Below are 26593 nucleotides of genomic sequence, written 5' to 3' on the forward strand. Positions count from 1 at the left end.
AGATGCCACTGTGATTCAAATCAATCTTTTTAGTTTGAAATGTTAATGTTGGGGAATGAAGTGGAGGCCTCAACGCTCAGTATAATTTCCTGTGCACAGGTTGCGAATCAAATCGCTTTCCGCAGAAGGGTGATTTGAAACTGTCTCGCTGTAAGTGATTTGTTTTGCTGAGATCCTTTTATGAGTGACATTGAGCGTGTGGAGTGTGTTTGTGCGCGCCTATGTGTCTGTGTGTTTGTGCGCGTGTGTTTATGCATCAGTGTTGATGTGTGCACGTGTTTTTGTGTGCATGCACGTGTGTGTGTTATTACATGTGTGCGGGGGGGGGGTGTATATGTCTGTGCGTGTGGTGTGTGTGTACCTGTGTAGATGATGAACCATCAATCGAACACGAGACGAGTTGCTGTACAAAAGTTAGGCTTTAATAAGCTAGAAGTTAGCCCTGCGGTCGACTACAGTAAATGGACGACCGCCGGGCGTTCTGGTTATTTATACCTCGCTCTGGAGGCGGGGTCAACTCAGCCTCTAGACCAATCGGAGAGTCGTCACATGACTGGTCTCAACCAATCGGTCGAGAGGCACATGACCGACCAGGGCCAATGGTAAGCCAGTGTTCTGCACCAATGGCAGACAGCTATGCAAATCATACCACCACAGTGGTGTGTGTGCATCTAGGGGTATCGTATATGTGCATGTGTGTGTGCGCGTGTACATTTATGTGTATGTATGTGTGTGAATGTGTGTGTGTGTGCAGGCACTCTGACATGTCACAATGTGTCTATTATTGATACAGACCAATCTAGTGAGCCTTCGCTAGACCGTCTCCAATACAATTATACTCTTCCTTAAATCTTCCTGGTACCCCCCCTGCCCATCACATTTAGGGAGCACCCCAATGATTGCTGGGGAACCCTCTCGTGAGTTCCCACTTAAGGATTTACGGTAATTGCCCGAACTGTCCCTGTCCTGGGAGTGTTTGATGGGGACAGTGTAGAGGGAGCTTTACTCTGTGTCTAACCCCGTGCTGTACCTGTCCTGGGAGTGTTTGATGGGGACAGTGTAGAGGGAGCTTTACTCTGTATCTAACCCCGTGCTGTACCTGTCCTGGGAGTGTTTGATGAGGACAGTGTAGAGGGAGCTTTACTCTTTATCTAATCCCGTGCCGTACCTGTCCTGGGAGAGTTTGATGGGGACAGTGTGGAGGGAGCTTTACTCTGTATCTAACCCCGTGCTGTACCTGTCCTGGGAGTGTTTGATGGGGACAGTGTAGAGGGAGCTTTACTCTGTATCTAACCCCGTGCTGTACCTATCCTGGGAGTGTTTTATGCGGACAGTGTAGAGGGAGCATTACTCTGTATCTAACCCCGTGCTGTACCTGTCCTGGGAGTGTTTGATAGGGACAGTGTAGAGGGAGGTTTACTCTGTATCTAACCCCATGCTCTACCTGTCCTGGGAGTGTTTGATGGGGACAGTGTAGAGGCAGCTTTACTCTGTATCTAACCCCGTGCTGTACCTGTCTTGGGAGTGTTTGATGGGGACAGTGTAGAGGCAGCTTCACTCTGTATCTAACCCCATGCTGTACCTGTCCTGGGAATGTTTGATGGGGACAGTGTAGAGGGAGCTTTACTCTGTATCTAACCCCGTGCTGTACCTGTCCTGGGTGTGTTTGATGGGGACAGTGTAAAGGGAGCATTACTCTGTATCTAACCCCGTGCTGTACCTGTCCTGGGAGTGTTTGATGGGGACAGGGTAGAGGGAGCTTTACTCTGTATCTAACCCCGTGCTGTACCTGTCCTGGGAATGTTTGATGGGGACAGTGTAGAGGGAGCTTTACTCTGTATCTAACCCTGTGCTGTACCTGTCCCGGGAGTGTTTGATGCTCATGGTTAGTTGAAGGAATGATAACTAGTTGTGATTCATAGATAAGGTTGATAACGAGAATATCAAGTCCTGTCAATGAAACTATTGTACATTGAGGGTTCTCTGAAAGATTTGCCCTGCCCTGTCAGCTCTGTGAGATTAATCTGGATTCACTGACAGAAACAAAGGTTTCAAAAGCTGCTTCCCGGTTTATCCTTTTGTGCAGAATCTAAAAGATGTCAACATTTAACCTCTGCCATCTTCAATTAATGAACCTGTGTTATGTAAAACTCTGCACAATGAACACAATAATTTGTTTCAGTATTAATAAAGCCACAGGGATTCTCCATCTTTCTCAGAGTTTGACCTACGGAAACTCTGTTTTACACCCTAGCATTATTTGGTGCGGCATGGAGTGTCAGATTTTGCATGATTCCCCGGAATGGCAGCTGCGATAGGCCATTCGGCCCCTTGAACCTGACCTGTCATGATATAGGATCCCGGCTGATCTTCCACTTCCAGAACAGGAGTAGATTTGAATGGGTTGTTGTGGCTCAAAGGAGAAGATAGGCAGGGTGTAAAATAAAGGTATCACAGGTAAAGCATTAAAAAAGAAAATTTACTTTTATTCTAATATCTTAAAGCTAAAGTACAGGATTAAAGTGAATCAATTCTTGGTGTGAACATTTCTAAAGAGACTGGGTGAGATCAAAGGGAAAGAACATATTTAAGAACGTATATTGAAACCTATCCCTCACCATATCCCTCACTCCTCTCAGTACCCACAGGAATACAGGAAATAGGAGCAGAAGCAGACCATTTGGCCCATCAAGCCTGCTGTGTTATTTAGTACTGACCTTAGGCGTCAATTCTATTTCCCCACTCCCTGGGCGGAGGAGCCCTCTTTACGATGGAATCGGGGGCGCCGCCTATTTTCGTTTTCTCTGCCCCCTCCAAAACAGCGTATTCGAGGAGCACGGCGCACGCCGTTGGGCTGGCCTCAGGACCGATGCTCCGCCCCCGATGGGCCGAGTTCCCGACCGTGCAGTTGACTCATGGTCTCACGGTCGGGAACCCGCGTGGCGGCTGCGTACTGTGTTCAGTGCCGCTAACAGTCGGGGGGGGGAGCCGTTCCGCTGGCTGGGGGGCTTCCGCGAGGGCTGGGGGGACTGGTGGAGGGTGGCCTGTGGGTGATCAGGGGAGCACTATCTGGCAGGTCAGGTCCACCTGTGGCCGGCGCCATGTTGTACGGCGAGACCACTGCATGCCATTCGCCGTGCGCATGCGCGACCACGGATCCGGAAATTCTCCAGGCGTTTATATGAAATGAAATGAAAATCGCTTATTGTCACGAGTAGGCTTCAAATTAAGTTACTGTGAAAAGCCCCTAGTCGCCACATTCCGGCGCCTGTTCAGGCGAGGCTGGTACGGGAATTGAACCGTGCTGCTGGCCTGCCTTTAAAAGCCAGCGATTTAGCCCAGTGTGCTAAACCAGCCCCTTATATCGGGAAGGCCGTGCGTTTTACGTGACATGACTGCTAGCCCCTCACCGGTCAGAGGATCGGTGTTGGGGCCACGGAACCTCCGGACAAAACCCCAAAATCGGAAAATCCAAACCCCTGTATTTTTTCATTCCTGAGAGATCAAATATTAAGGGGCAGCACGGTAGCATGGTGGTTAGCATAAATGCTTCACATCTACAGGGTCCCAGGTTCGATTCCGGCTTGGGTTACTGTCTGTGCGGAATCTGCACGTCCTCCCCGTGTCTGCGTGGATTTCCTCCGGGTGCTCCGGTTTCCTCCCACAGTCCCAAGATGTGCGGGTTAGGTGGATTGGCCATGCTAAATTGCCCGTAGTTTCCTAAAAAGTAAGGTTGGGGGGGGGGTTGTTGGGTTACGGTATAGGGTGGATGCGTGGGTTTGAGTAGGGTGGTCATTGCTCGGCACAACATCAAGGGCCGAAGGGCCTGTTCTGTGCTGTAATGTTCTATGGTCTATGTTCTATCTGTCTGTCCCAACCCGAATGATGGAGCAGCTACAAACCTCTGGGATAGAGAACTCCAGAGTTTCACAACCCTTTGGGTGAAGTAATTTACCCTCATCTCATTTCTAAATAATTGGCCCCCAATCCTGAGACTGTGCCCTTTGTTTTTGGTGTTTGAGATCTGGCTTCCCTCACACCATTTACTGGGAGTTAACCAGCTATTCCTGCTGCCTACTGAGATCTGAACCCTTCATAGGTTTCAATATACGTTCTTAAATACGTTCTTTCCCTTTGATCTCACCCAGTCTCTTGAGAAACGTTCACGCCAAGAATTGATTCGCTTTATTCCTGTACTGTAGTTTTAAGATATTAGAATAAAAGTAAATTTGCTTTTTTAATACTTTACCTGTGATACCTTTAGTTTACACCCTGCCTATCTTCTCCTTTGAGCCGCAACAACCCATTCAAATCTACTCCTAGAACATAGAACAGTACAGGCCCTTCGGCCCTCGATGTTGTGCCGAGCCATGATCACCCTACTTAAACCCACATACCCGTAACCCAACAGTCCCCCCATTAACCTTACACTACGGGCAATTTAGCATGGCCAATCCACCTAACCCGCACATCTTTGGACTGTGGGAGGAAACCGGAGCACCCGGAGGAAACCCACGCACACACGGGGAGGACGTGCAGACTCCACACAGGCAGTGACCCAGCCGGGAATCGAACCTGGGACCACTGGAGCTGTGAAGCATTGATGCTAACCACCATGCTACCGTGAGGCTCCTGTTCTGTAAACATCCTTATTAAATTACCTTATGTAAGCATCTGTTTGAAGTCTTTCTATGCTCATTGCCAAAGCGAACCCATAGTATGAATTTACACAGTGGGTCTGTCCCTGGCTTTAATAACCACTCACATACCCCAATGGCTTAAAAGAAATGACAAGAATTTAACCAAGAGAAAAATATTATAATTTCTTGGGTTTTCCCGACACTTTTAATCTCACTCTTATTAGCTCCTTTGCTACTTTCTATTTCAGGTCTGTAATTTTTACTTTCTTTTTTTTTAAATAATTTTTATTGGAATTTTTTACAGGAAATATAAAATATAACAACAAACAATGAAATGCAACAAAATAACCCATAACAACTGTAACACCCCCCAGACCGCATCAACGCATGTATCATATCCCCCCCAACCCCAACAAAAGAACTTAAAAATAAATTAAAATTAAATAAACAAACATAGTCACCGTCCCCCACCCCCCCCCCCCCTTTTCCCTGCCCCTTCCCCCAATTTTTACTTTCTATTGTAAAAATAGTTACAGAATATTTTTCAGTGCCTCTTTCATGTTCTTAGATTAATTTTGTGTCTGCCTCTAAAGGGGCTGGTTTAGCTGACTGGGCTAAATCGCTGGCTTTTAAAGCAGACCAAGGCTGGTCAGCAGCACGGTTCGATTCCCGTACCAGCCTCCCCGAACAGGCGCCGGAATGTGGCGACTAGGGGCTTTTCACAGTAACTTCATTGAAGCCTACTCAGGACAATAAGCGATTTTCATTTCAAAGGACCCACATTTACTTTAGCTACTCTCCTGCTTTGGGTATATTTATAAGCACTATTATAATATGCTTTTATATTGAATGTTAGTTTATTGTCCAAGGCCAGGGTTCTGGCCCACCTGCCACTAGAATTTACCAGTCCTGGAAAATCCCAGCCATAGTCTTTTTCCCCCCATTTGTATCAACTTGCTGATTTCCCTTTGCTGGTTTCTAGAACATTCCCAATTTCCAGACCTCCTTTGTATTATGGGCCAGGGTTTAGAAAGCTCCAAAGTAGATCATGGAGTTCACCTGACCCACGACCTTTAATGGATCTCGGTTATGGGGAGCACAAGGGTCCACTCTCCAGGTGTTATGCAACAGAGACCGTACGTATTTTTAAAACAAAACAATGTTTATTCTATGAACCCAGTTATTCTATAAACACACAGTAAGCATCTTATCAACCACCAACACATGTAACCCCACAGATACTGTACTCTGTAGGTAACCCTTAATACCTTTCCTAGCAACATCCATAAGTTAAACCCCTGTTTTTTTTAACAAAGACAGCAGGTTTATATTCTCTACACAAACGGGTATGACTTTGAAATCATCAATGAGCTGAAGACATTCTTTAACTTGTAGAGAGAAAGATCATTTTACACATGTTTTCTTTGAATGCAGCTCTCCAACCCTGAAAACGAAACGAGAAACAGAGCCACAAAGCAGCTTTTCATCTCAAAACGAAAGTAAAAACAAACAGATAGCCCAGCTCCACCCACACTCTGACATTACTGCAGCTATTTGATAAATACCCATTTCTTAAAGGTACATCCACCTGACATTTGCAACAATAAAAGCATCTTCTTTTAATATCAGTCAAGTGGAATGTGTGTCCTGAAATATGTGGGAAGCCACACACATTATTGGTGTCCTGGATACCCGTATGTGTAGGAAGTGCTGCCATCTGTAGTAACTTGAGCTCTGGGTTTTAGGACTCAAGCAGTGGCTGGAGTCACTGTGGCATCCGCAAGGCTGAGAGCCACATGGATAGTGGGTTCAGAGAAATGGACACAACATCATTCAGGAGTCTGGAGACAAATGAATGGGTAACTACCTGACAGTCCATGAGAACCACTCAGGCATGCGGATGTACCCTGGAGTCCCGCTCACAAATCGTGTTTCTGTTTTGGTAGGTGGCGAGGGCACTTGTTCTTCAGTGGAGTGCAGTCAGGGGCAGCACGGTGGCACAGTGGTTAGCACTGCAGCCTCATGGTGCCGAGGTCCCAGGTTCGATCCCAGCTCTGGGTCACTGTCCGTGTGGAGTTTGCACATTCTCCCCATGTCTGCGTGGGTTTCGCCCCCACAACCCAAAGATGTGCAGGGTAGGTGGATTGGCCAAAGCGAAATTGCTCGTTAATTGGGAAAAAATGAATTGGATACTCTAAATTTATTTAAAAAAAAGAAGAGTGCAGTCTGGTTCGTGTCACTGCGAGAGGCTTGGCTGTACAGGAGGGGAGGAAAAAGACAGGAGGAGTAATAGCCTTAAGGGATTCATTAGGTAGGGGGCCAGACAGGTGGTTCTGTGGCTGTAGACATGACTCCAGGACAGTATGTTGTACGAAGAACATGGAGAGATAAGATAAAATAAGGGGTAAAATTCTTAAAGGTGTGCAGGAGCAGAGCGAGCCTGGGTGTATCTGTGGGCAGGACAGATGGAGAGAGCAGAGATTTTTTTTTATTCCTTCATTAGATGTGGGCATTGCTGGCTGACCCAGCATTTAGTGCCCACCTCTGAGGACATTTAAGAGCCACCCACATTGCTGTGGGTCTGGAGTCACATGTAGGTCAGACCAGGTAGGAATGGCAGATTTCCTTCCCTAAAGGACATTACTGAACTAGGTGGTTTTTACGACAATCAATAGTGGTTTCATGGTCATCATTAGACTTTTAATTCCAGACCTTTATTGAATTCAAATTTCACCATCTGCAGTGGCGGGATTTGAACCTGGGTCCCCAGAGCCTTACTGATGTGAGAAGAATCTTTTTCACCCGGCGAGTGGTTGGGTCTGGAATGCACGGCCTGGAAGTGGAGGCGGATTCAGTCGAGGCTTTCAGGAGGGCGTGAAAGGATTATTTAAATACAAACACTGGGCAGGGGTGCAGGGATAAGGCAGGGGAACGGCACCAAGTCATGATGCTCGTTTGGCGAGCCGGTGCAGACACGATGGGCCGAACGGCCACCGCCTGAGCTGGAACAAGTCTGTGATAAGAACATTCGGAGCTGGAGTAGGCCATCTGGCCCCTCGAGCCTGCTCCGCCATTCAATGAGATCATGGCTGATCTTTTGTGGACTCAGCTCCACTTTCCCGCCCAGACACCATAACCCTTTATTCCCCCATCTTTACCTTGAAAACATGAAGGAGCCTCAACTGCTTCACTGGGCAGAGAATTCCTCAGATTCACAACCCTTTGGGTGAAGAGGTTCCTCCTAATCTCAGTCCTAAATCTACCTAACTGCCTGAGCAGTTCTTTCTGGCTGAATGTTGTTTTTTATTAGTGGAACATATTTTTGTTGAACATCTTGAATGATTTCCTCAAATGTTTCCCACTGCTTCTGTGTGGCCGCACCTGAGAATCAACTTCCCCAATCGGCCTTAGCCAACTCTCCCCCATCCCTATGTAATCGGCTCCATTTCAGTTTCAGATGGAGTGTGTCACTCTCAGACGTAATATGAAATTAAATTCTATTATGATTACTTTTTCCTGAGCACCTTTTACTCAGTGCTTAGTTAAACCTGCCTCATTACGTACTGCCAGCTGAAAAATAGCTTTTGTCTCTAGTCGTTACCCCAATGTTATTGATCCCAGAGGTGATGGAGAACTGGCCTGCCCCTCTCCAAAATCGAGGCATTAGGAGGCGAGGGGAGAGGGCAGACTGGACCTTGGTCTATCATCTTGTGGTATTATCATAAATGTAAGAACTGCAAGGGCTAATGAAATGTCTAGATCAGCCACTAGATGGAGCTGCAGTTGCAAGTATATAAGACACTGATGCTAAGCCTTGGGGGAGAGAAGTGAAGGAGTTAGCGAGAGAAAGAATGAGGTATATATAGTGTGAGTAAGAGCAGATCATAGTTTATAATAGTGTAGAGATTAGTTGTAGGTGAGTGTAGATTATATGCCAATTATCAACTGTGTATTATTTAGGAGTACGTGTTGAATCCAAATTAGTTGTGTTCATAAATTTATAGCTTTGCTCAAGTTGAAGCTATTTTGTGGTCTTTGTGAACACTGCTCCGTCCATCCTGAATTTAGCAACTCAAAGGGCATCACACTTCTCACATGAGAGGCGGCTCCTCAGAGAATGCAGCAGCGCCTCAGGCTGCACTGGGAGTGCTGGGTCAGTTTATTGGCTGCAGTGTTTTGAATGGATGCATTTTTGCTCTTACAGGGAGGCAGTAATTACCAAGCAGAGGATCGAGTGTAACGGGCTGCACAAGACGGACGTGCTGGTGCCCAGGATGAAACATCTGGCGGCACCTTTGCCAAGCGACAAACAAGGTTCATTCCGCACTTCCCAATCATCTCCACCTCTCCGACCCCATATCTCTCACTTATCCTCCCACCCCTACCCCTTCCGCACCCCTTTCCCATCTACCTGCTCACCCACTCCCAGCTTCCCAAACCCCGACTTATGTCCTTCGCTTCCCCCCCCTCTTGGTCCCTTCTTTCCTCTTTTCCTCCCTGAATCCGCCCACCCCATCCCCCGCCCCCATTGGCCACTTGCCCCCACTGACCAGGTGTTGGGTGGAGGAAGTAAATCACCTTTCATTTTTTGTCTTCTCTCTGGCAGTGATCATCATGCCGGTGGCAGACGAGGAGGGAGGGAGAGTGATCGCTGTGATTTTGGTAAGCGGGAATCTCCGTCATCACGGGTTTCTGCTCCTTTGTGCGTGAGTTGTTCATCCCGCAGGGAGACAGCGAGGGAGAGAGAGGAGGGAGGGAGAGGGGGAGAGAAAGGGAGAGAGAGAGAGATAGAGAGGGGGGGGGGAGGGGGGAGAGATAGAAAGAGAGAGGGAGAGATAGAAAGAGAGAGGAGAGAAAGGGAGAGGTGGGGAAGGAGAGAGAGGGGGAGGGAGAGAGAGAGGGGGAGAGAGAGGGAGGGTTAGAGAGGGTGGAGGGATAGCGAGGGAGGATGGGAGAGAGAGAGGGGAGAGAAACGGAGAGAGGAAGAGTTGGAGCGAGAGGGGGAGGGATAGAGAGAGAGGGAGAGAGAGGGGGAGAGAGAAAGAGGGGAGGGAGAGCAAGGGAGGGAAAGAGGGGTGGGATAGAGAGGGAGGGAGTGAGAGAGAGAGAGAGGGGGAGGGAAAGAGAGGGGGAGGGAGCGAGAGAGGAGGAGGGAGAGTGAGAGAGAGGGAAAGAGGGAGAAGGCAGGAGAAAGCGGGAGGGAGGAAGAGGGAGAGAGAGACAGAGCTGGGGAAGGAGATGAGAAAACCATTCATACTTTTCCCATTCCTCTGCTGAAGACTGACTCCTCCCTGGAAATTGTTCTGTGTTTATATCACCCAAAATACTCCAGCTCGACAATATGGACTACCCAGTCTTCATTGTGGGGAGACTGTGCTGTGGTGTTAATGCAGTTCACAATTTAATAATCCAGGGGCCCTGGAATAATGCTCTGGGGATGTGGGTGCAAATCACACCCCAGGAGCTGGTGGAATTAATTAATAACTCTGGAATATAAAGCTAGTCTCAGTGATGGTGACCATGAAACTATTATCAATTGTTGTAAAAACCCATCTGGGTCACTAATGTCCTTTAGGGAAGGAAATCTGCCACCCTTACCCGGTCTGGCCTACATGTGACTCCAAACCCACAGCAATGTGGTTGACTTTTATATAAAAGCAAAAAAACTGCAGACGTTGGAGGCCGGAAACTAAAACAGAAAATTCTAGAAAAGGTCAGCAAGGTTGGCAGCGTCTGTGGAGACAGAAACAGAGTTAGCCTTTCGAGTCTGATATGACGATTTGGTTGACTCTTAAGAGCCCTCTGACAACATAGCATCCTCCAGCGCAGAAGGAGGCCATTCGGCCCATCGTGTCTGCAGCGACCCTCGACAGGGCACCCTATCTAGGCCAACGTCCCCCACCCTAACCCCATAACCCCACCTAACCTGCACATCTTTGGTCTGTGGGAAGAAACCGGAGCACCCGGAGGAAACCCACGCACACATGGGGAGAACGTGCAGACTCCACACAGTCACGCGAGGTAGGAATTGAACCCGGGACACTGGCGCTGTGAGGCAGCAGTGCTAACCACTGTGCCACCGTGCCACTCATGTGGCCTAGCAAAACCACTTAGTACAAGGGCAATTAACGATGGGCTTTTGTCTATTTTGCAGCTAGATATTCCTGGAACAAGGTGCAAATCTGTCACCAGAGGCTGAAAGCTTGAGGGGCTGATACTCCCATCAAGTCTGGCTGACCAGGAGCCTCTCCCGCTCTTCCCGCCAGTCATTGGCATGTTTGGAAGGATTTCGCAGGTTGACAGTCAATCTGGTTGGCTGCATAACTAAAGCACCTACCTCGGCCATCAGGCTCTGGTGGCGGGGGGGGGGGGGATTTGAACCCATAGCTTCAGATACAGAGACTGGGATGCTACACACCGCATCGCAAGAATGACACTGATGATCATCTCCAAGTATAATTTTTTTTAACCTTTTCCTTGTCATTAATTTTTCCCCCAGGTTTATTGTGGCCAGCTGGACACTTCTGACGAACCATCGCTCAACCTACTAGAAAAACATGTGAGTATGGGATCATCGATATTGCCCAACCCCTTAAACACCCAACCCCCCCCCAACCCCCCCAGCATGGCTCACTGAGGATCAGAAGGTTCTAGGTTCAAGCCTATAACCCAGGCTGGCATGTCCAGTGCAGCATTTTATAATTCATTCCAGGGACGAAAGTGTTGCCCTAACTGTTGCCAGCAAAACTAAAGAGCTGGACATTGACTTCAGGAAGCAAAGTACTGTACACACCCCTGTCAGCATCAACGGGGCCGAGGTGGAGATGGTTGACAGCTTCAAATTCCTGGGGGTGCACATCGCCAAAGTTCTGTCCTGGTCCACCCACGTCGACGCTACCACTAAGAAAGCACAACAGCGCCTAGACTTCCTCAGGAAACTAAGGAAATTCGGCATGTCCACATTAACCCTTACCAACTTTCACAGATGCACCATGGAAAGCATCCTATCGGGCTGCATCACAGCCTGGTATGGCAACTGTTCGGCCCAGGAACGCAAGGAATTTCAGAGAGTCGTGAACACTGCCCAGTCCATCACACGAACCTGCCTCCCATCCATTGACTCCATCTACACCTCCCGCTGCCAGGGGAAAGTGGGCAGCATAATCAAAGATCCCTCCCGCCCGGCTTACTCACTCTTCCAACTTCTTCCATCGGGCAGGAGATACGAAAGTCTGAGAACACGCACGAACAGATTCAAAAACAGCTTCTTCCCCGCTGTCACCAGACTCCTAAACGACCCTCTTATGGACTGATCTCATTAACACTACACCCCTATATGCTTCATCCGAAGCCAGTGTTATGTAGTTACATTGTGAACCTTGTGTTGCCCTATTATGTATTTTCTTTTATTTCCTTTTCATTTCATATACTTAGTGATCTGCTGACCTGCTCGCAGAAAATACTTTTCACTGTACCTCGGTACACATGACAATAAACAAATCCAATCCAGTCCAATCCAATCCAATCCAATCCAATCCAACTACCCTTGAGAAGGCAGTGGTGAGCCGCCTTCTTGAATCGCTGCAGTGTGGTGTGGGTACACCCACAGTGCTGTTAGGGAGGGAGTTCCAGTGTGTTGCCCCAGCGAGGAAAGAGTGCAGGGCCATGGAGATGGCGTCTGCCGTGGACCTGTTGCAGCGGTAGGCGAACTGTAGTGGATCAAGGCAATCCGGGAGGCTGGAGTTGATTCGTGCCATGACTAACCTTTCGAAGCACTTCATGATGATGGATGTCAGAGCCACTGGACGATAGCCATTAAGGCACGTTGCTTGGCTTTTCTTTGGTACAGGGATGATGGTCGTTATCTGATGGTTCATTATCTGAGGAATAGTGCTGAACATTGTGCAGTGATCCGCAAACATCCCCACTTCTGCCCTAATGATGGAAGGAAGGAGATTGATGAAGCAGCTGAAGATGGTTCGGTTGAGCCCCTGAAGTATTCTTATGGCGGCTGTAATGATTGACCTCTAACAACCACAAAAGCCACAACTATCTCCCTTCGGCCTGGTACTGAGGGAGGTGCCATTTTTTGGAGGTCAGCGTTAAGCCTTGATTCATACTCCCTCCCAGGTGGATGCAATGATTCAAAGAAGAGCAGAGACGTTTGTTATCTGCATCACTCAGCCAGCGTCACTGGTCAAGATGGCATTGTTCTTCCAGGGAGCTTGCTGTGAGCAAATTGCTTCCAAGATTCCAACAGTGACTATTCAAACATTCTCAATTGGTTTAAAGAGCTTTGAGACATCCGAGATGCAAGTAGGGATGGTCAATAAGCCAGTCAGATGTAACGTTCATCGCCCAATCGTGCTTCCTTCCAACATTTTTTAGCCAAATGTGCCGTTGTGACCACCTATTCCATTCCCCTCACCTGGTTGTCTATTTTCTCCCGAAACGCATTGATAATCTTGGTAGAGGGACAGAGAGTAGCCCAGGACAGGGGGGAATACTCACTCCAATACTCACACCAACTCTTCTTCAAAATAGCATGGGCTCTTTCCCATAAACATGAGAGAGTGACAGGGCATCAACTGAGAGACATCACCTCCCACCATTCATCACTCATTCAGTCCTGCGCAGGGCGTGTCAGTCTAGACACTAACCTTTGAACTCCGAAGGTGAAAACATTGAGGGAGAACTAGGGAATAGGGCCAGTATGGCTCTGAGGAAGAGCAGACAGGGAGATGTTGCTGAAAACAGCGGGTCTGGTGGCCTGAAGTGCATATGTTTTAATGCAAGAAGTATAACAGGTAAGGCAGATGAACTTAGAGCTTGGATTAGTACTTGGAACTGTGATGTTGTTGCCATTACAGAGACCTGGTTGAGGGAAGGACAGGATTGGCAGCTAAACGTTCCAGGATTTAGATGTTTCAGGTGGGATAGAGGGGGATGTAAAAGGGGTGGCAGAGTTGCGCTACTGGTTAGGGAGAATATCACAGCTGTACTACGGGAGGATACCTCAGAGGGCAGCGAGGGTATATGGGTAGAGATCAGGAATAAGAAGGCTGCAGTCACAATGTTGGGGGTTTACTACAGGCCTCCCAACAGCCAGCGGGAGATAGAGGAGCAGATATAGACAGAATTTGGAAAGGAGTAAAAACAACAGGGTTGTTGTGATGGGAGACTTCAACTTCCCCAATGTTGACTGGGACTCACTTAGTGCTCGGGGCTTGGACGGGGCAGAGTTTGTAAGGAGCATCCAGGAGGGCTTCTTAAAACAATATGTAGATAGTCCAACTAGGGAAGGGGCTGTACTGGACCTGGTATTGGGCAATGACCCCGGCCAAGTGGTAGAAGTTTCAGTAGGGGAGCATTTTGGGAACAGTGACCACAATTCAGTAAGTTTGAAAGTGCTGGTGGACAAGGATAAGAGTGGTCCCAGGGTGAATGTGCTAAATTGGGGGAAGGCTAATTTATTATCTAGGTGTTCCCGGGTACAGTGCAGGGCCATGGAGATGGTGTCAAAAAGAAAAAGGAGGCATTTGTCAGGGCTAGAAGGCTGGGAACAGACGAAGCCTGTGTGGAATATAAGGAAAGTAGGAAGGAACTTAAGCAAGGAGTCAGGAGGGCTAGAAGGGGTCACGAAAAGTCATTGGCAAATAGAGTTAAGGAAATCTCAAGGCTTTTTACACATACATAAAAAGCAAGAGGTGATGGAACCATCAATTCACCAGACACGCGTTTCCGATATGAATCTAGGCTTTAATCGACTTACTTCAGAGCCAGCCTGTTACCCGTTGATGATCTCTTAGTGAACTCAGGCTGACTCTGGACAAGGGTATTATACAGCTGCACTAGGGGGAGGAGTCATGGGCGGAGTCAAGGGTGGAGCCCAGTACAAGTTCCTGAGTACTCCCAGAGCTACTCCCCCTAGTGGTAGGATAGCGCTACTGCGCTTACAAAGATAGTGTGAATTATCATATATACATATATATATTACATTCACCACAAGAGGCTAGCCAGGGAAAGGGTTGGCCCACTGCAGGATAGGCAAGGGAATCTATGTGTGGAGCCAGAGGAAATGGGCAGGGTACTAATTGAATACTTCGCATCAGTATTCACCAAAGAGAAGGAATTGGTGGATGTTGAGTCTGGAGAAGGGTGTGTAGATAGCCTGGGTCACATTGAGATCCAAAAAGATGAGGTGTGGGGTGTCTTGAAAAATATTAAGGTAGATAAGTCCCCAGGGCCTGATGGGATCTACCCCAGAATACTGAAGGAGGCTAGAGAGGAAATTGCTGAGGCCTTGACAAAAATCTTTGGATCCTCACTGTCTTCAGGTGATGTCCCGGAGGACTGGAGAATAGGGAATGTTATTCCTTTGTTTAAGAAGGGTAGCAAGGATAATCCAGGGAACTACAGGCCGGTGAGCCTTACATCAGTGGTAGGGTAATTACTGGAGAGAATTCTTCGAGACAGGATCTACTCCCATTTGGAAGCAAGTGGACGTATTAGTGAGAGGCAGCACGATTTTGTGAAGGGGAGGTCGTGTCTCACTAACTTGATAGAGTTTTTCGAAGAGGTCACAAAGATGATTGATGCAGGTAGGGCAGTGGATTTGGAGGAAAATGTAACTGGTCTGATTAGTCAGTTTGCAGACGACACAAAGGTTGGTGGAATTGCGGATAGCGATGAGGATTGTCAGAGGATACAGCAGGATTTAGAACGTTGGGCGGAGAGATGGCAGATGGAGTTTAATCCGGACAAATGTGAGGTAATGCATTTTGGAATGTCTAATGCAGGTAGGGAATATACAGTGAATGGTAGAACCCTCAAGAGTATTGACAGTCAGAGAGATCTAGGTGTACAGGTCTACAGGTCACTGAAAGGGGCAACACAGGTGGAGAAGGTAGTCAAGAAGGCATACGGCATGCTTGCCTTCATTGGCCGGGGCATTGAATATAAGAATTGGCAAGTCATGTTGCAGCTGTATAGAACCTTAGCTAGGCCACACTTGGGAGTATAGTGTTCAATTCTGGTCGCCACACGACCAGAAGGATGTGGAGGCTTTAGAGAGGGTGCAGAAGAGATTTACCAGGATGTTGCCTGGTATGGAGGGCATTAGCTATGAGGAGAGGTTGAATAAACTCGGTTTGTTCTCACTGGAACGACGGAGGTTTAGGGGCAACGTGATAGAGGTCTACAAAATTATGAGGGGCATAGACAGAGTGGATAGTCAGAGGCTTTTTCCCAGGGTAGAGGGGTCAATTACTAGGGGAGGGGGGGGGGGATAGGTTTAAGGTGCGAGGGGCAAGGTTTAGAGGAGATGTACGAGGCAAGTATTTTACACAGAGGGTAGTGGGTACCTGGAACTCGCTGCCGGAGGAGGTGGTGGAAGCAGGGACGATAGTGACATTTAAGGAGCATCTTGACAAATACATGAATAGGATGGGAATAGAGGGATACGGACCCCGGAAGTGTAGAAGATTTTAGTTTAGACAGGCAGCATGGTCGGCGCAGGCTTGGAGGGCTGAAGGGCCCGTTCCTGTGCTGTACTTTTCTTTGTTCTTTGTTCTTTGTTCCGAGATGGCCCACTTAATCCAATGCTGGTCCCCAAGGTGTAAAGCCAGACTCCTCACTGGCCTGATTCAACACGAGCCCAGTTCAGGACAGTTATGTTATTAGACCCTGTATCTTACTGTGAGGTTTTATCAAGTACTTCAGTCACTGATGATCTGTTTCGACCTCTCTCTCTGTGGCAGATTTCTGCGACCTGCAAGCGAGTTCAGCGCCTCCTTAACCCCCTCAGCTGGAGCCATGTTGGTTTACATCATAAATACACAGTGGACTCAGAACCACCAGATGCTTTCAATGAGCTGGACCGCAAAATTCTCGATCTGTGCGGTATGTGCTGGGTGCTGGGTGGTATGTGCTGGGTGCTGGGTGGTATGTGCTGGGTGCTGTGAGGTATGTGCTGGATGCTGGGTGGTATGTGCTGGGTGCTGGGTGGTATGTGCAGGGTGCTGGGTGGTATGTGCTGGGTGCTGGGTGGTATGTGCTGGGTGCTGGGTGGTATGTGTTGGGTGCTGTGTGGTATGTGCTGGGTGCTGGGTGGTATGTGCTGGGTGCTGTGAGGTATGTGCTGGGTGCTGTGAGGTATGTGCTGGGTGCTGTGTGGTATGTGCTGGGTGCTGTGAGGTATGTGCTGGGTGCTGTGTGGTATGTGCTGGGTGCTGGGTGGTATGTGTTGGGTGCTGGGTGGTATGTGCTGGGTGCTGTGTGGTATGTGCTGGGTGCTGTGTGGTATGTGCTGGGTGCTGGGTGGTATGTGCTGGGTGCTGGGTGGTATGTGCTGGGTGCTGTGAGGTATGTGCTGGGTGCTGTGTGGTATGTGCTGGGTGCTGTGAGGTATGTGCTGGGTGCTGTGTGGTATGTGCTGGGTGCTGGGTGGTATCTGTTGGGTGCTGGGTGGTATGTGCTGGGTGCTGTGTGGTATGTGCTGGGTGCTGTGTGGTATGTGCTGGGTGCTGGGTGGTATGTGCTGGGTGCTGGGTGGTATGTGCTGGGTGCTGTGTGGTATGTGCTGGGTGCTGGGTGGTATGTGCTGGGTGCTGTGAGGTATGTGCTGGGTGCTGGGTGGTATGTGCTGTGTGGTATGTGCTGGGTGCTGTGAGGTATGTGCTGGGTGCTGGGTGCTGGGTGGTATGTGCTGGGTGGTATGTGCTGGGTGCTGTGTGGTATGTGCTGTGTGGTATGTGCTGGGTGCTGTGTGGTATGTGCTGGGTGCTGGGTGGTATGTGCTGGGTGGTATGTGCTGTGTGGTATGTGTTGGGTGCTGTGTGGTATGTGCTGGGGGCTGGGTGGTATGTGCTGGGTGCCTCTGTCAGAGTTCCCTCGCTTGCCTCATGTGGAATCCTGCTTCAGGATGAGCTCAGAGTGTTTGATGGGGACAGTGTAGAGGGAGCTTTACTCTGTATCTAACCCCGTGCTGTACCTGTCCTGGGAGTGTTTGATGGGGACAGTGTAGAGGGAGCTTTACTCTGTATCTAACCCTGTGCTGTACCTGTCCTGGGAGTGTTTGATGGGGACAGTGTAGAGGGAGCTTTACTCTGTATCTAACCCCGTGCTGTACCTGTCCTGGGAGTGTTTGATTTGATGAGGGAGAGGAAGCTTTACTCTGTATCTAACCCCGTGCTGTACCTGTCCTGGGAGTGTTTGATGGGGGACAGTGTAGAGGGAGCTTTACCCTGTATCTAACCCCGTGCTGTACCTGTCCTGGGAGTGTTTGATGGGGACAGTGTAGAGGGAGCTTTACTCTGTATCTAACCTCGTGCTGTACCTGTCCTGGGAGTGTTTGATGGGGACAGTGTAGAGGGAGGTTTACTCTGTATCTAACCTCGTGCTGTACCTGTCCTGGGAGTGTTTGATGGGGCAGTGTAGAGGGAGCTTTACACTGTATCTAACCCCGTGCTGTACCTGTCCTGGGAGTGTTTGATGGGGACAGTGTAGAGGGAGCTTTACTCTGTATCTAACCCCGTGCTGTACCTGTCCTGGGAGTGTTTGATGGGGACAGTGTAGAGGGAGCTTTACTCTGTATCTAACCCCGTGCTGTACCTGTCCTGGGAGTGTTTGATTTGATGAGGGAGAGGAAGCTTTACTCTGTATCTAACCCCGTGCTGTACCTGTCCTGGGAGTGTTTGATGGGGGACAGTGTAGAGGGAGCTTTACCCTGTATCTAACCCCGTGCTGTACCTGTCCTGGGAGTGTTTGATGGGGACAGTGTAGAGGGAGCTTTACTCTGTATCTAACCTCGTGCTGTACCTGTCCTGGGAGTGTTTGATGGGGACAGTGTAGAGGGAGGTTTACTCTGTATCTAACCTCGTGCTGTACCTGTCCTGGGAGTGTTTGATGGGGCAGTGTAGAGGGAGCTTTACACTGTATCTAACCCCGTGCTGTACCTGTCCTGGGAGTGTTTGATGGGGACAGTGTAGAGGGAGCTTTACTCTGTATCTAACCCCGTGCTGTACCTGTCCTGGGAGTGTTTGATGGGGACAGTGTCGAGGGAGCTTTACTCTGTATCTAACCCCGTGCTGTATATGTCCTGGGAGTGTTTGATGGGGCAGTGCAGAGGGAGCTTTACTCTGTATCTAACCCCGTGCTGTATATGTCCTGGGAGTGTTTGGTGGGGGCAGTGTAGAGGGAGCTTTACTCTGTATCTAACCCCGTGCTGTATATGTCCTGGGAGTGTTGATGGGGGCAGTGCAGAGGGAGCTTTACTCTGTATCTAACCCCGTGCTGTACCTGTCCTGGGAGTGTTTGATGGGCCAGTGTAGAGGGAGCTTTACTCTGTATCTAACCCCGTGCTGTACCTGTCCTGGGAGTGTTTGATGAGGACAGTGTAGAGGGAGCTTTACTCTGTATCGAACCCCATGCTGTACCTGTCCTGGGAGTGTTTGATGGGGACAGTGTAGAGGGAGCTTTACTCTGTATCTAACCCCGTGCTGTACCTGTCCTGGGAGTGTTTGATGGGGGCAGTGTAGAGGGAGCTTTACTCTATATCTAACCCCGTTCTGTCCCTGTCCTGGGAGTGTTTGATGGGGACAGTGTGGAGGGTGCTTTACTCTGTATCTAACCCCGTGCTGTATATGTCCTGGGAGTGTTTGATGAGGACAGTGGAGGGGGAGCTTTACTCTGTATCTAACCCCGTGCTGTACCTGTCCTGGGAGTGTTTGATGGGGACAGTGTAGAGGGAGCTTTACTCTGTATCGAACCCCATGCTGTACCTGTCCTGGGAGTGTTTGATGGGGACAGTGTAGACGGAGCTTTACTCTGTATCTAACCCCATGCTGTACCTGCCCTGGGAGTGTTTGATGGGGAGAGTGCAGAGGGAGCTTTACTCTGTATCGAACCCCATGCTGTACCTGCATTGTGAAATAAAAATAGGAGCAGGAGTAGGCCATTCGGCCCATCGAGTCTGCTCTACCATTCAGTATGATCAAAGCTGATCCGTATCTCAACACCATCCTCCTGTGCTCTCCCCATACACCTTGACACCTATTAGAATCTAGAGATCTGTCTATTTCCTTCTCAAATATATTCAGTGTCTCGGTTTCCAAAGCTTTCTGTGGCAGTGAATTCCACACGTTCCCCACCTTCTGGATGCAGAGGTTTCTCCTCATCTCAGTCCTAAATGTCCCACCCCGTATCCTGAGACTGTGACCCCTTGTTCTTGACCCCCAGCCCAGAGGAAACAGCGTCCCAACATCAGTCTGTCCAGCCCTGTTAGATCCACCTTAATTCTTCTAAACTCCAATAATATCTCTCCTCCTACAACAATCCGGCCATCCCAGAATTCAGTCAGGTGAGCCTTCGCTGCTCTACCTCCACGGCAGGTGTACCTTTTCATAGATGGGGGAACAGGGCTGCACACAACACTCCAGCTGTGGTCTCACCAAGACCCTGTACAACTGCAGGATGACATCCGTGCTCCTGCACGCGGTCCTCCTACAATGAAAGCCAACATTCCGTTTGCCTTCCTAACTGCACGGTGGCACAGCGGTTAGCCCTGCTGCCTCGCAGCTCCAGGGTCCCAGGTTCGATTCCCCGCTGGGTCACTGTCTGTGCGGAGTCTGCACGTTCTCTCCCTGTGTGTGCGTGGGTTTCCTCCGGGTGCTCCGGTTTCCTCCCACAGTCCTAAGACGTGCAGGTTAGGTGGACTGGCCATGATAAATTGCCCTCAGTGTCCAGAATGTTAAGTGGAGTGGTTACTGGGTTACGGGGATAGGGTGGAGGCGTGGGTTTAAGTCGCGTGCTCTTTCTAAGGGTAGGTCCAGACACGATGGGCCGAATGGCCTCCTTCTGCCCTGTACATTCTGTGATTCCAGTGCAGAAGGACATCAGGTCCCTCTGGACATCAACATTCCCGAATCTGTCTCCAATTAAACAATACCCTGCCATTCTGTGTCATCTTCCAAACTGGATAGCTCCACATTTATCCACATTATGCTCCATCTGCCATGTATTTTCCCACTCACTCAACTTGTCTGAATAACCTTGAAGACCCCAAACACCCACCTCAATCTCACAATCCCAGGTTTTGAGTCATCAGCAAACTTGGGAATAATACCATTGGATCCCTTATTTAAACCCAAAGCCCCTGGAGTCATTGATGAGACAGTGAGGTGGGTGGGTAGGGGTGTGAGTTTGGACAGTGTGTGGGTGTGAGTTGGGGGTGTGGGGTATGAGTTGGGACAGTGTGGGTGTGAGTTGGGACAGTGTGTGGGTGTGAGTTGGGACAGTGTGTGGGTGTGAGTTGGGGGTGTTGGGTGTGAGTTGGGGAGTGTGGGGGTGTGAGTTGGGACAGTGTGTGGGTGTGAGTTGGGACAGTGTGTGGGTGTGAGTTGGGACAGTGTGTGGGTGTGAGTCGGGACAGTGTGTGGGTGTGAGTTGGGACAGTGTGTGGGTGTGAGTTGGGACAGTGTGTGGGTGTGAGTTGGGGGTGTGAGTTGGGACAGTGTGTGGGTGTGAGTTGGGACAGTGTGTGAGTGTGAGTTGGGACAGTGTGGGGCTGTGAGTTGGGACAGTGTGTGAGTGTGAGTTGGCACAGTGCGTGGGTGTGAGTTGGGACAGTGTGTGGGTGTGAGTTGGGACAGTGTGTGGGTGTGAGTTGGGACAGTGTGTGGGTGTGAGTTGGGACAGTGTGTGGGTGTGAGTTGGGACAGTGTGTGGGTGTGAATTGGGGGTGTGGGGTGTGAGTTGGGACAGTGTGTGGGTGTGAGTTGGGACAGTGTGTGAGTGTGAGTTGGGGGTGTGGGGCGTGAGTTGGGACAGTGTGTGGGTGTGAGTTGGGACAGTGTGTGGGTGTGAGTTGGGACAGTGTGTGAGTGTGAGTTGGGACAGTGTGTGGGTGTGAGTCGGGACAGTGTGTGAGTGTGAGTTGGGACAGTGTGTGGGTGTGAGTTGGGACAGTGTGTGGGTGTGAGTTGGGACAGTGTGTGAGTGTGAGTTGGGACAGTGTGTGAGTTGGGACAGTGTGTGGGTGTGAGTTGGGACAGTGTGTGGGTGTGAGATGGGACAGTGTGTGGGTGTGAGTTGGGACAGTGTGGGGGGTGAGTTGGGACAGTGTGTGGGTGTGAGTTGGGACAGTGTGTGGGTGTGAGTTGGGACAGTGTGTGGGTGTGAGTTGGGACAGTGTGTGGGTGTGAGTTGGGGGTGTGGGGGTGTGTGTTGGGGGGTGTGAGTTGGGAATGTGTGTGGGTGTGAGTTTTGACAGTGTGTGAGTGTGAGTTGGGACAGTGTGGGGGTGTGAGTTGGGACAGTGTGGGGCTGTGAGTTGGGACAGTGTGTGAGTGTGAGTTGGCACAGTGCGTGGGTGTGAGTTGGGACAGTGTGTGGGTGTGAGTTGGGACAGTGTGTGGGTGTGAGTTGGGACAGTGTTTGGGTGTGAGTTGGGACAGTGTGTGGGTGTGAGTTGGGACAGTGTTTGGGTGTGAGTTGGGACAGTGTGTGGGTGTGAGTTGGGACAGTGTGTGGGTGTGAATTGGGTGTGGGGTGTGAGTTGGGACAGTGTGTGGGTGTGAGTTGGGACAGTGTGTGAGTGTGAGTTGGGGGTGTGGGGCGTGAGTTGGGACAGTGTGTGGGTGTGAGTTGGGACAGTGTGTGAGTGTGAGTTGGGGTGTGGGGCGTGAGTCGGGACAGTGTGTGAGTGTGAGTTGGGACAGTGTGTGGGTGTGAGTTGGGACAGTGTGTGGGTGTGAGTTGGGACAGTGTGTGAGTGTGAGTTGGGACAGTGTGTGAGTTGGGACAGTGTGTGGGTGTGAGTTGGGACAGTGTGTGGGTGTGTGTTGGGGGGATGGGGTGTGAGTTGGGACTGTGTGGGTGTGAGTTGGGACAGTGTGTGGTGTGAGTTGGGACAGTGTGTGGGTGTGAGTTGGGACAGTGTGTGGGTGTGAGTTGGGGGTGTGTTGGGGTGTGTGTTGGGACAGTGTGGGGGTGTGAGTTGGGGAGTGTGGGTGTGAGTTGGGACAGTGTGTGGGTGTGAGTTGGGACAGTGTGTGGGTGTGAGTTGGGACAGTGTGTGGGTGTGAGTCGGGATAGTGTGGGGGTGTGAGTTGGGGGGGTGTGATTTGGGACAGTGTGTGGGTGTGAGTTGGGACAGTGTGTGGGTGTGAGTTGGGACAGTGTGTGAGTGTGAGTTGGGAAGTGTGGGGGTGTGAGTTGGGACAGTGTTGGGTGTGAGTTGGGGAGTGTGGGGGTGTGAGTTGGGACAGTGTTTGGGTGTGAGTTGGGACAGTGTGTGGGTGTGAGTTGGGAGAGTGTGTGAGTGTGAGTTGGGACAGTGTGTGAGTGTGAGTTGGGACAGTGTGTGGGTGTGAGTTGGGACAGTGTGTGGGTGTGAGTCAGGACAGTGTGGGGGTGTGAGTTAGGGGTGTGGGGTGTGAGTTGGGACAGTGTGGGTGTGAGTTGGGACAGTGTGTGGGTGTGAGTTGGGACAGTGTGTGGGTGTGAGTTGGGACAGTGTGTGGGTGTGAGTCGGGACAGTGTGTGGGTGTGAGTTGGGACAGTGTGTGGGTGTGAGTTGGGACAGTGTGTGGGTGTGAGTTGGGGTGTGGGGTGTGTTTGTGGGGGTGTGAGTTGGGAATGTGTGTGGGGTGTGAGTTGGGACAGTGTGAGTGTGAGTTGGGACAGTGTGGGGGTGTGATTTGGGACAGTGTGGGGCTGTGAGTTGGGACAGTGTGTGAGTGTGAGTTGGCACAGTGCGTGGGATGAGTTGGGACATGTGTGGTGTGAGTTGGGACAGTGTGTGGGTGTGAGTTGGGACAGTGTTGGGTGTGAGTTGGGACAGTGTGTGGTGTGAGTTGGGACAGTGTGTGGGTGTGAGTTGGGACAGTGGTGGGTGTGAGTTGGGACAGTGTGTGGGTGTGAATTGGGGTGGGGGTGTGAGTTGGGACAGTGTGTGGGTGTGAGTTGGGACAGTGTGTGAGTGTGAGTTGGGACAGTGTGTGGTGTGAGTCGGGACAGTGTGTGATGTTATTGGGACAGTGTGTGGGTGTGAGTTGGGACAGTGTGTGGGTGTGAGTTGGAACAGTGTGTGAGTGTGAGTTGGGACAGTGGGTGAGTTGGGACAGTGTGGGGTGTGATTGGGACAGTGTGTGGGTGTGTGTTGGGGGATGGGTGTGAGTTGGGACTGTGTGGGTGTGAGTTGGGACAGTGTGTGGGTGTGAGTTGGGACAGTGTGGGGGTGTGAGTTGGACAGTGTGTGGGTGTGAGTTGGGACGTGTGTGGGTGTGAGTTGGGACAGTGTGTGGTGTGAGTTGGGACAGTGTGTGGGTGTGAGTTGGGACAGTGTTGGGTGTGAGTTGGGCAGTGTGGGGGGTGAGTTGGGACAGTGTGGGGTGTGAGTTTGGGACAGTGTGTGTGAGTTGGGACAGTGTGTGGGTGTGAGTTGGGGAGTGTGGGTGTGAGTTGGGACAGTGTGTGGGTGTGAGTTGGGACAGTGTGTGGGTGTGAGTTGGGGGGTGTGATTTGGGACAGTGTGTGGGTGTGAGTTGGGGGTGTGTGTTGGGGGTGTGTGAGTTGGGACAGTGTGTGGGTGTGAGTTGGGACAGTGTGTGAGTGTGAGTTGGGGGTGTGTGTTGGGGGTGTGTGTTGGGGGTGTGTGAGTTGGGACAGTGTGTGGGTGTGAGTTGGGACAGTGTGTGAGTGTGAGTCGGGGAGTGTGAGTCGGGGTGTGTGAGTTGGGGAGTGTGGGGGGTGTGAGTTGGGGAGTGTGGGGGTGTGAGTTGGGACAATGTGTGAGTGTGAGTTGGGACAGTGTGTGGGTGTGAGTTGGGACAGTGTGTGGGTGTGAGTTGGGGGGTGTGTGGGTGTGAGTTGGGACAGTGTGTGGGTGTGAGTCAGGACAGTGTGGGGGTGTGAGTTGGGGGTGTGGGGTGTGAGTTGGGACAGTGTGGGGGTGTGTGTTGGGGGTGTGGGGTGTGAGTTGGGACAGTGTTTGGGTGTGAGTTGGGACAGTGTGTGGGGTGTGTGTTGGGACAGTGTGTGAGTTGGGACAGTGTGGGGGTGTGTGTTGGGGGGGTGTGGGGTGTGTGTTGGGACAGTGTGTGAGTGTGAGTTGGGACAGTGTGTGGGTGTGAGTTGGGACAGTGTGTGGGTGTGAGTTGGGACAGTGTGTGGGTGTGAGTTGGGACAGTGTGTGAGTGTGAGTTGGGACAGTGTGTGGGTGTGAGTCGGGACAGTGTGTGGGTGTGAGTTGGGACAGTGTGGGAGTGTGAGTTGGGACAGTGTGTGGGGTGTGAGTTGGGACAGTGTGTGGGTGTGAGTTGGGACAGTGTGGGAGTGTGAGTTGGGACAGTGTGTGGGTGTGAGTTGGGACAGTGTGGGAGTGTGAGTTGGGACAGTGTGTGGGTGTGAGTTGGGACAGTGTGTGGGTGTGAGTTGGGACAGTGTGTGGGTGTGAGTTGGGACAGTGTGTGGGTGTGAGTTGGGACAGTGTGGGAGTGTGAGTTGGGACAGTGTGTGGGTGTGAGTTGGGACAGTGTGTGGGTGTGAGTTGGGACAGCGTGGGAGTGTGAGTTGGGACAGTGTGTGGGTGTGAGTTGGGACAGTGTGGGAGTGTGAGTTGGGACAGTGTGTGGGTGTGAGTTGGGACAGTGTGTGGGTGTGAGTTGGGACAGTGTGTGGGTGTGAGTTGGGACAGTGTGTGGGTGTGAGTTGGGACAGTGTGTGGGTGTGAGTTGGGACAGTGTGTGGGTGTGAGTTGGGACAGTGTGTGGGTGTGAGTCAGGACAGTGTGTGGGTGTGAGTTGGGGACAGTGTGGGGGGGTGTGTTGGGACAGTGTGGGGGGGTGTGTTGGGGGGTGTGTGGGTGTGAGTTGGGACAGTGTGTGGGTGTGAGTCGGGATAGTGTGGGGGTGTGAGTTGGGGGGTGTGATTTGGGACAGTGTGTGGGTGTGAGTTGGGGGTGTGTGTTGGGGGTGTGTGAGTTGGGACAGTGTGTGGGTGTGAGTTGGGACAGTGTGTGAGTGTGAGTTGGGGGTGTGTGTTGGGGGTGTGTGAGTTGGGGAGTGTGGGGGTGTGAGTTGGGACAGTGTGTGGGTGTGAGTCGGGACGGTGTGTGGGTGTGAGTTGGGGGGTGTGGGGTGTGAGTTGGGGGGTGTGTGGGTGTGAGTTGGGACAGTGTGTGGGTGTGAGTCAGGACAGTGTGTGGGTGTGAGTTGGGACAGTGTGTGGGTGTGAGTTGGGACAGTGTGTGGGTGTGAGTTGGGACAGTGTGTGGGTGTGAGTTGGGACAGTGTGTGGGTGTGAGTTGGGACAGTGTGTGGGTGTGTGTTGGGACAGTGTGGGGGTGTGGAGTGTGAGTTGGGACTGTGTTTGGGTGTGAGTTGGGACAGTGTGTGGGGTGTGTGTTGGGACAGTGTGTGGGTGTGAGTTGGGACAGTGTGTGGGTGTGAGTTGGGACAGTGTGTGGGTGTGTGTTGGGACAGTGTGGGGGTGTGGAGTGTGAGTTGGGACTGTGTTTGGGTGTGAGTTGGGACAGTGTGTGGGTGTGTGTTGGGACAGTGTGGGGGTGTGGAGTGTGAGTTGGGACAGTGTGTGGGTGTGAGTTGGGACAGTGTGTGGGTGTGTGTTGGGACAGTGTGTGGGTGTGATTTGGGACAGTGTGTGGGTGTGAGTTGGGACAGTGTGGGGCTGTGAGTTGGGACAGTGTGTGGGTGTGAGTTGGGACAGTGTGGGGCTGTGAGTTGGGACAGTGTGTGGTGTGAGTTGGGACAGTGTGTGAGTGTGAGTTGGGACAGTGTTGGTTGTTATTTGGGACAGTGTGTGGTGTGAGTTGGGACAGTGTGTGGGTGTGAGTTGGGACAGTGTGGGGGTGTGAGTTGGGGGTGTGGGGTGTGAGTTGGGACAGTGTGGGTGTGAGTTGGGACAGTGTGTGGGTGTGAGTTGGGACAGTGTGG

At 50.8% G+C, this 26593-nt stretch overlaps 1 protein-coding gene across 5 annotated transcripts in view; it reads left to right on the forward strand.

The window, feature by feature from the left end:
- The window catches only part of LOC119977213 (cGMP-dependent 3',5'-cyclic phosphodiesterase), a 440646-nt gene that overhangs the window by 260978 nt on the left and 153075 nt on the right, over positions 1-26593 (forward strand). For all 5 annotated transcript variants that reach the window (XM_038817928.1, XM_038817926.1, XM_038817924.1 and 2 more), the window contains 4 exons: positions 8845-8954; positions 9247-9302; positions 11140-11199; positions 16400-16541. In XM_038817928.1, coding sequence (XP_038673856.1) covers positions 8845-8954; positions 9247-9302; positions 11140-11199; positions 16400-16541 — 368 coding nt within the window. The remainder of the gene's footprint in view (positions 1-8844; positions 8955-9246; positions 9303-11139; positions 11200-16399; positions 16542-26593) is intronic.

Source organism: Scyliorhinus canicula, chromosome 14 (genome assembly GCF_902713615.1).
Source record: "Scyliorhinus canicula chromosome 14, sScyCan1.1, whole genome shotgun sequence".
NCBI classification, from domain to species: Eukaryota; Metazoa; Chordata; class Chondrichthyes; order Carcharhiniformes; family Scyliorhinidae; genus Scyliorhinus; species Scyliorhinus canicula.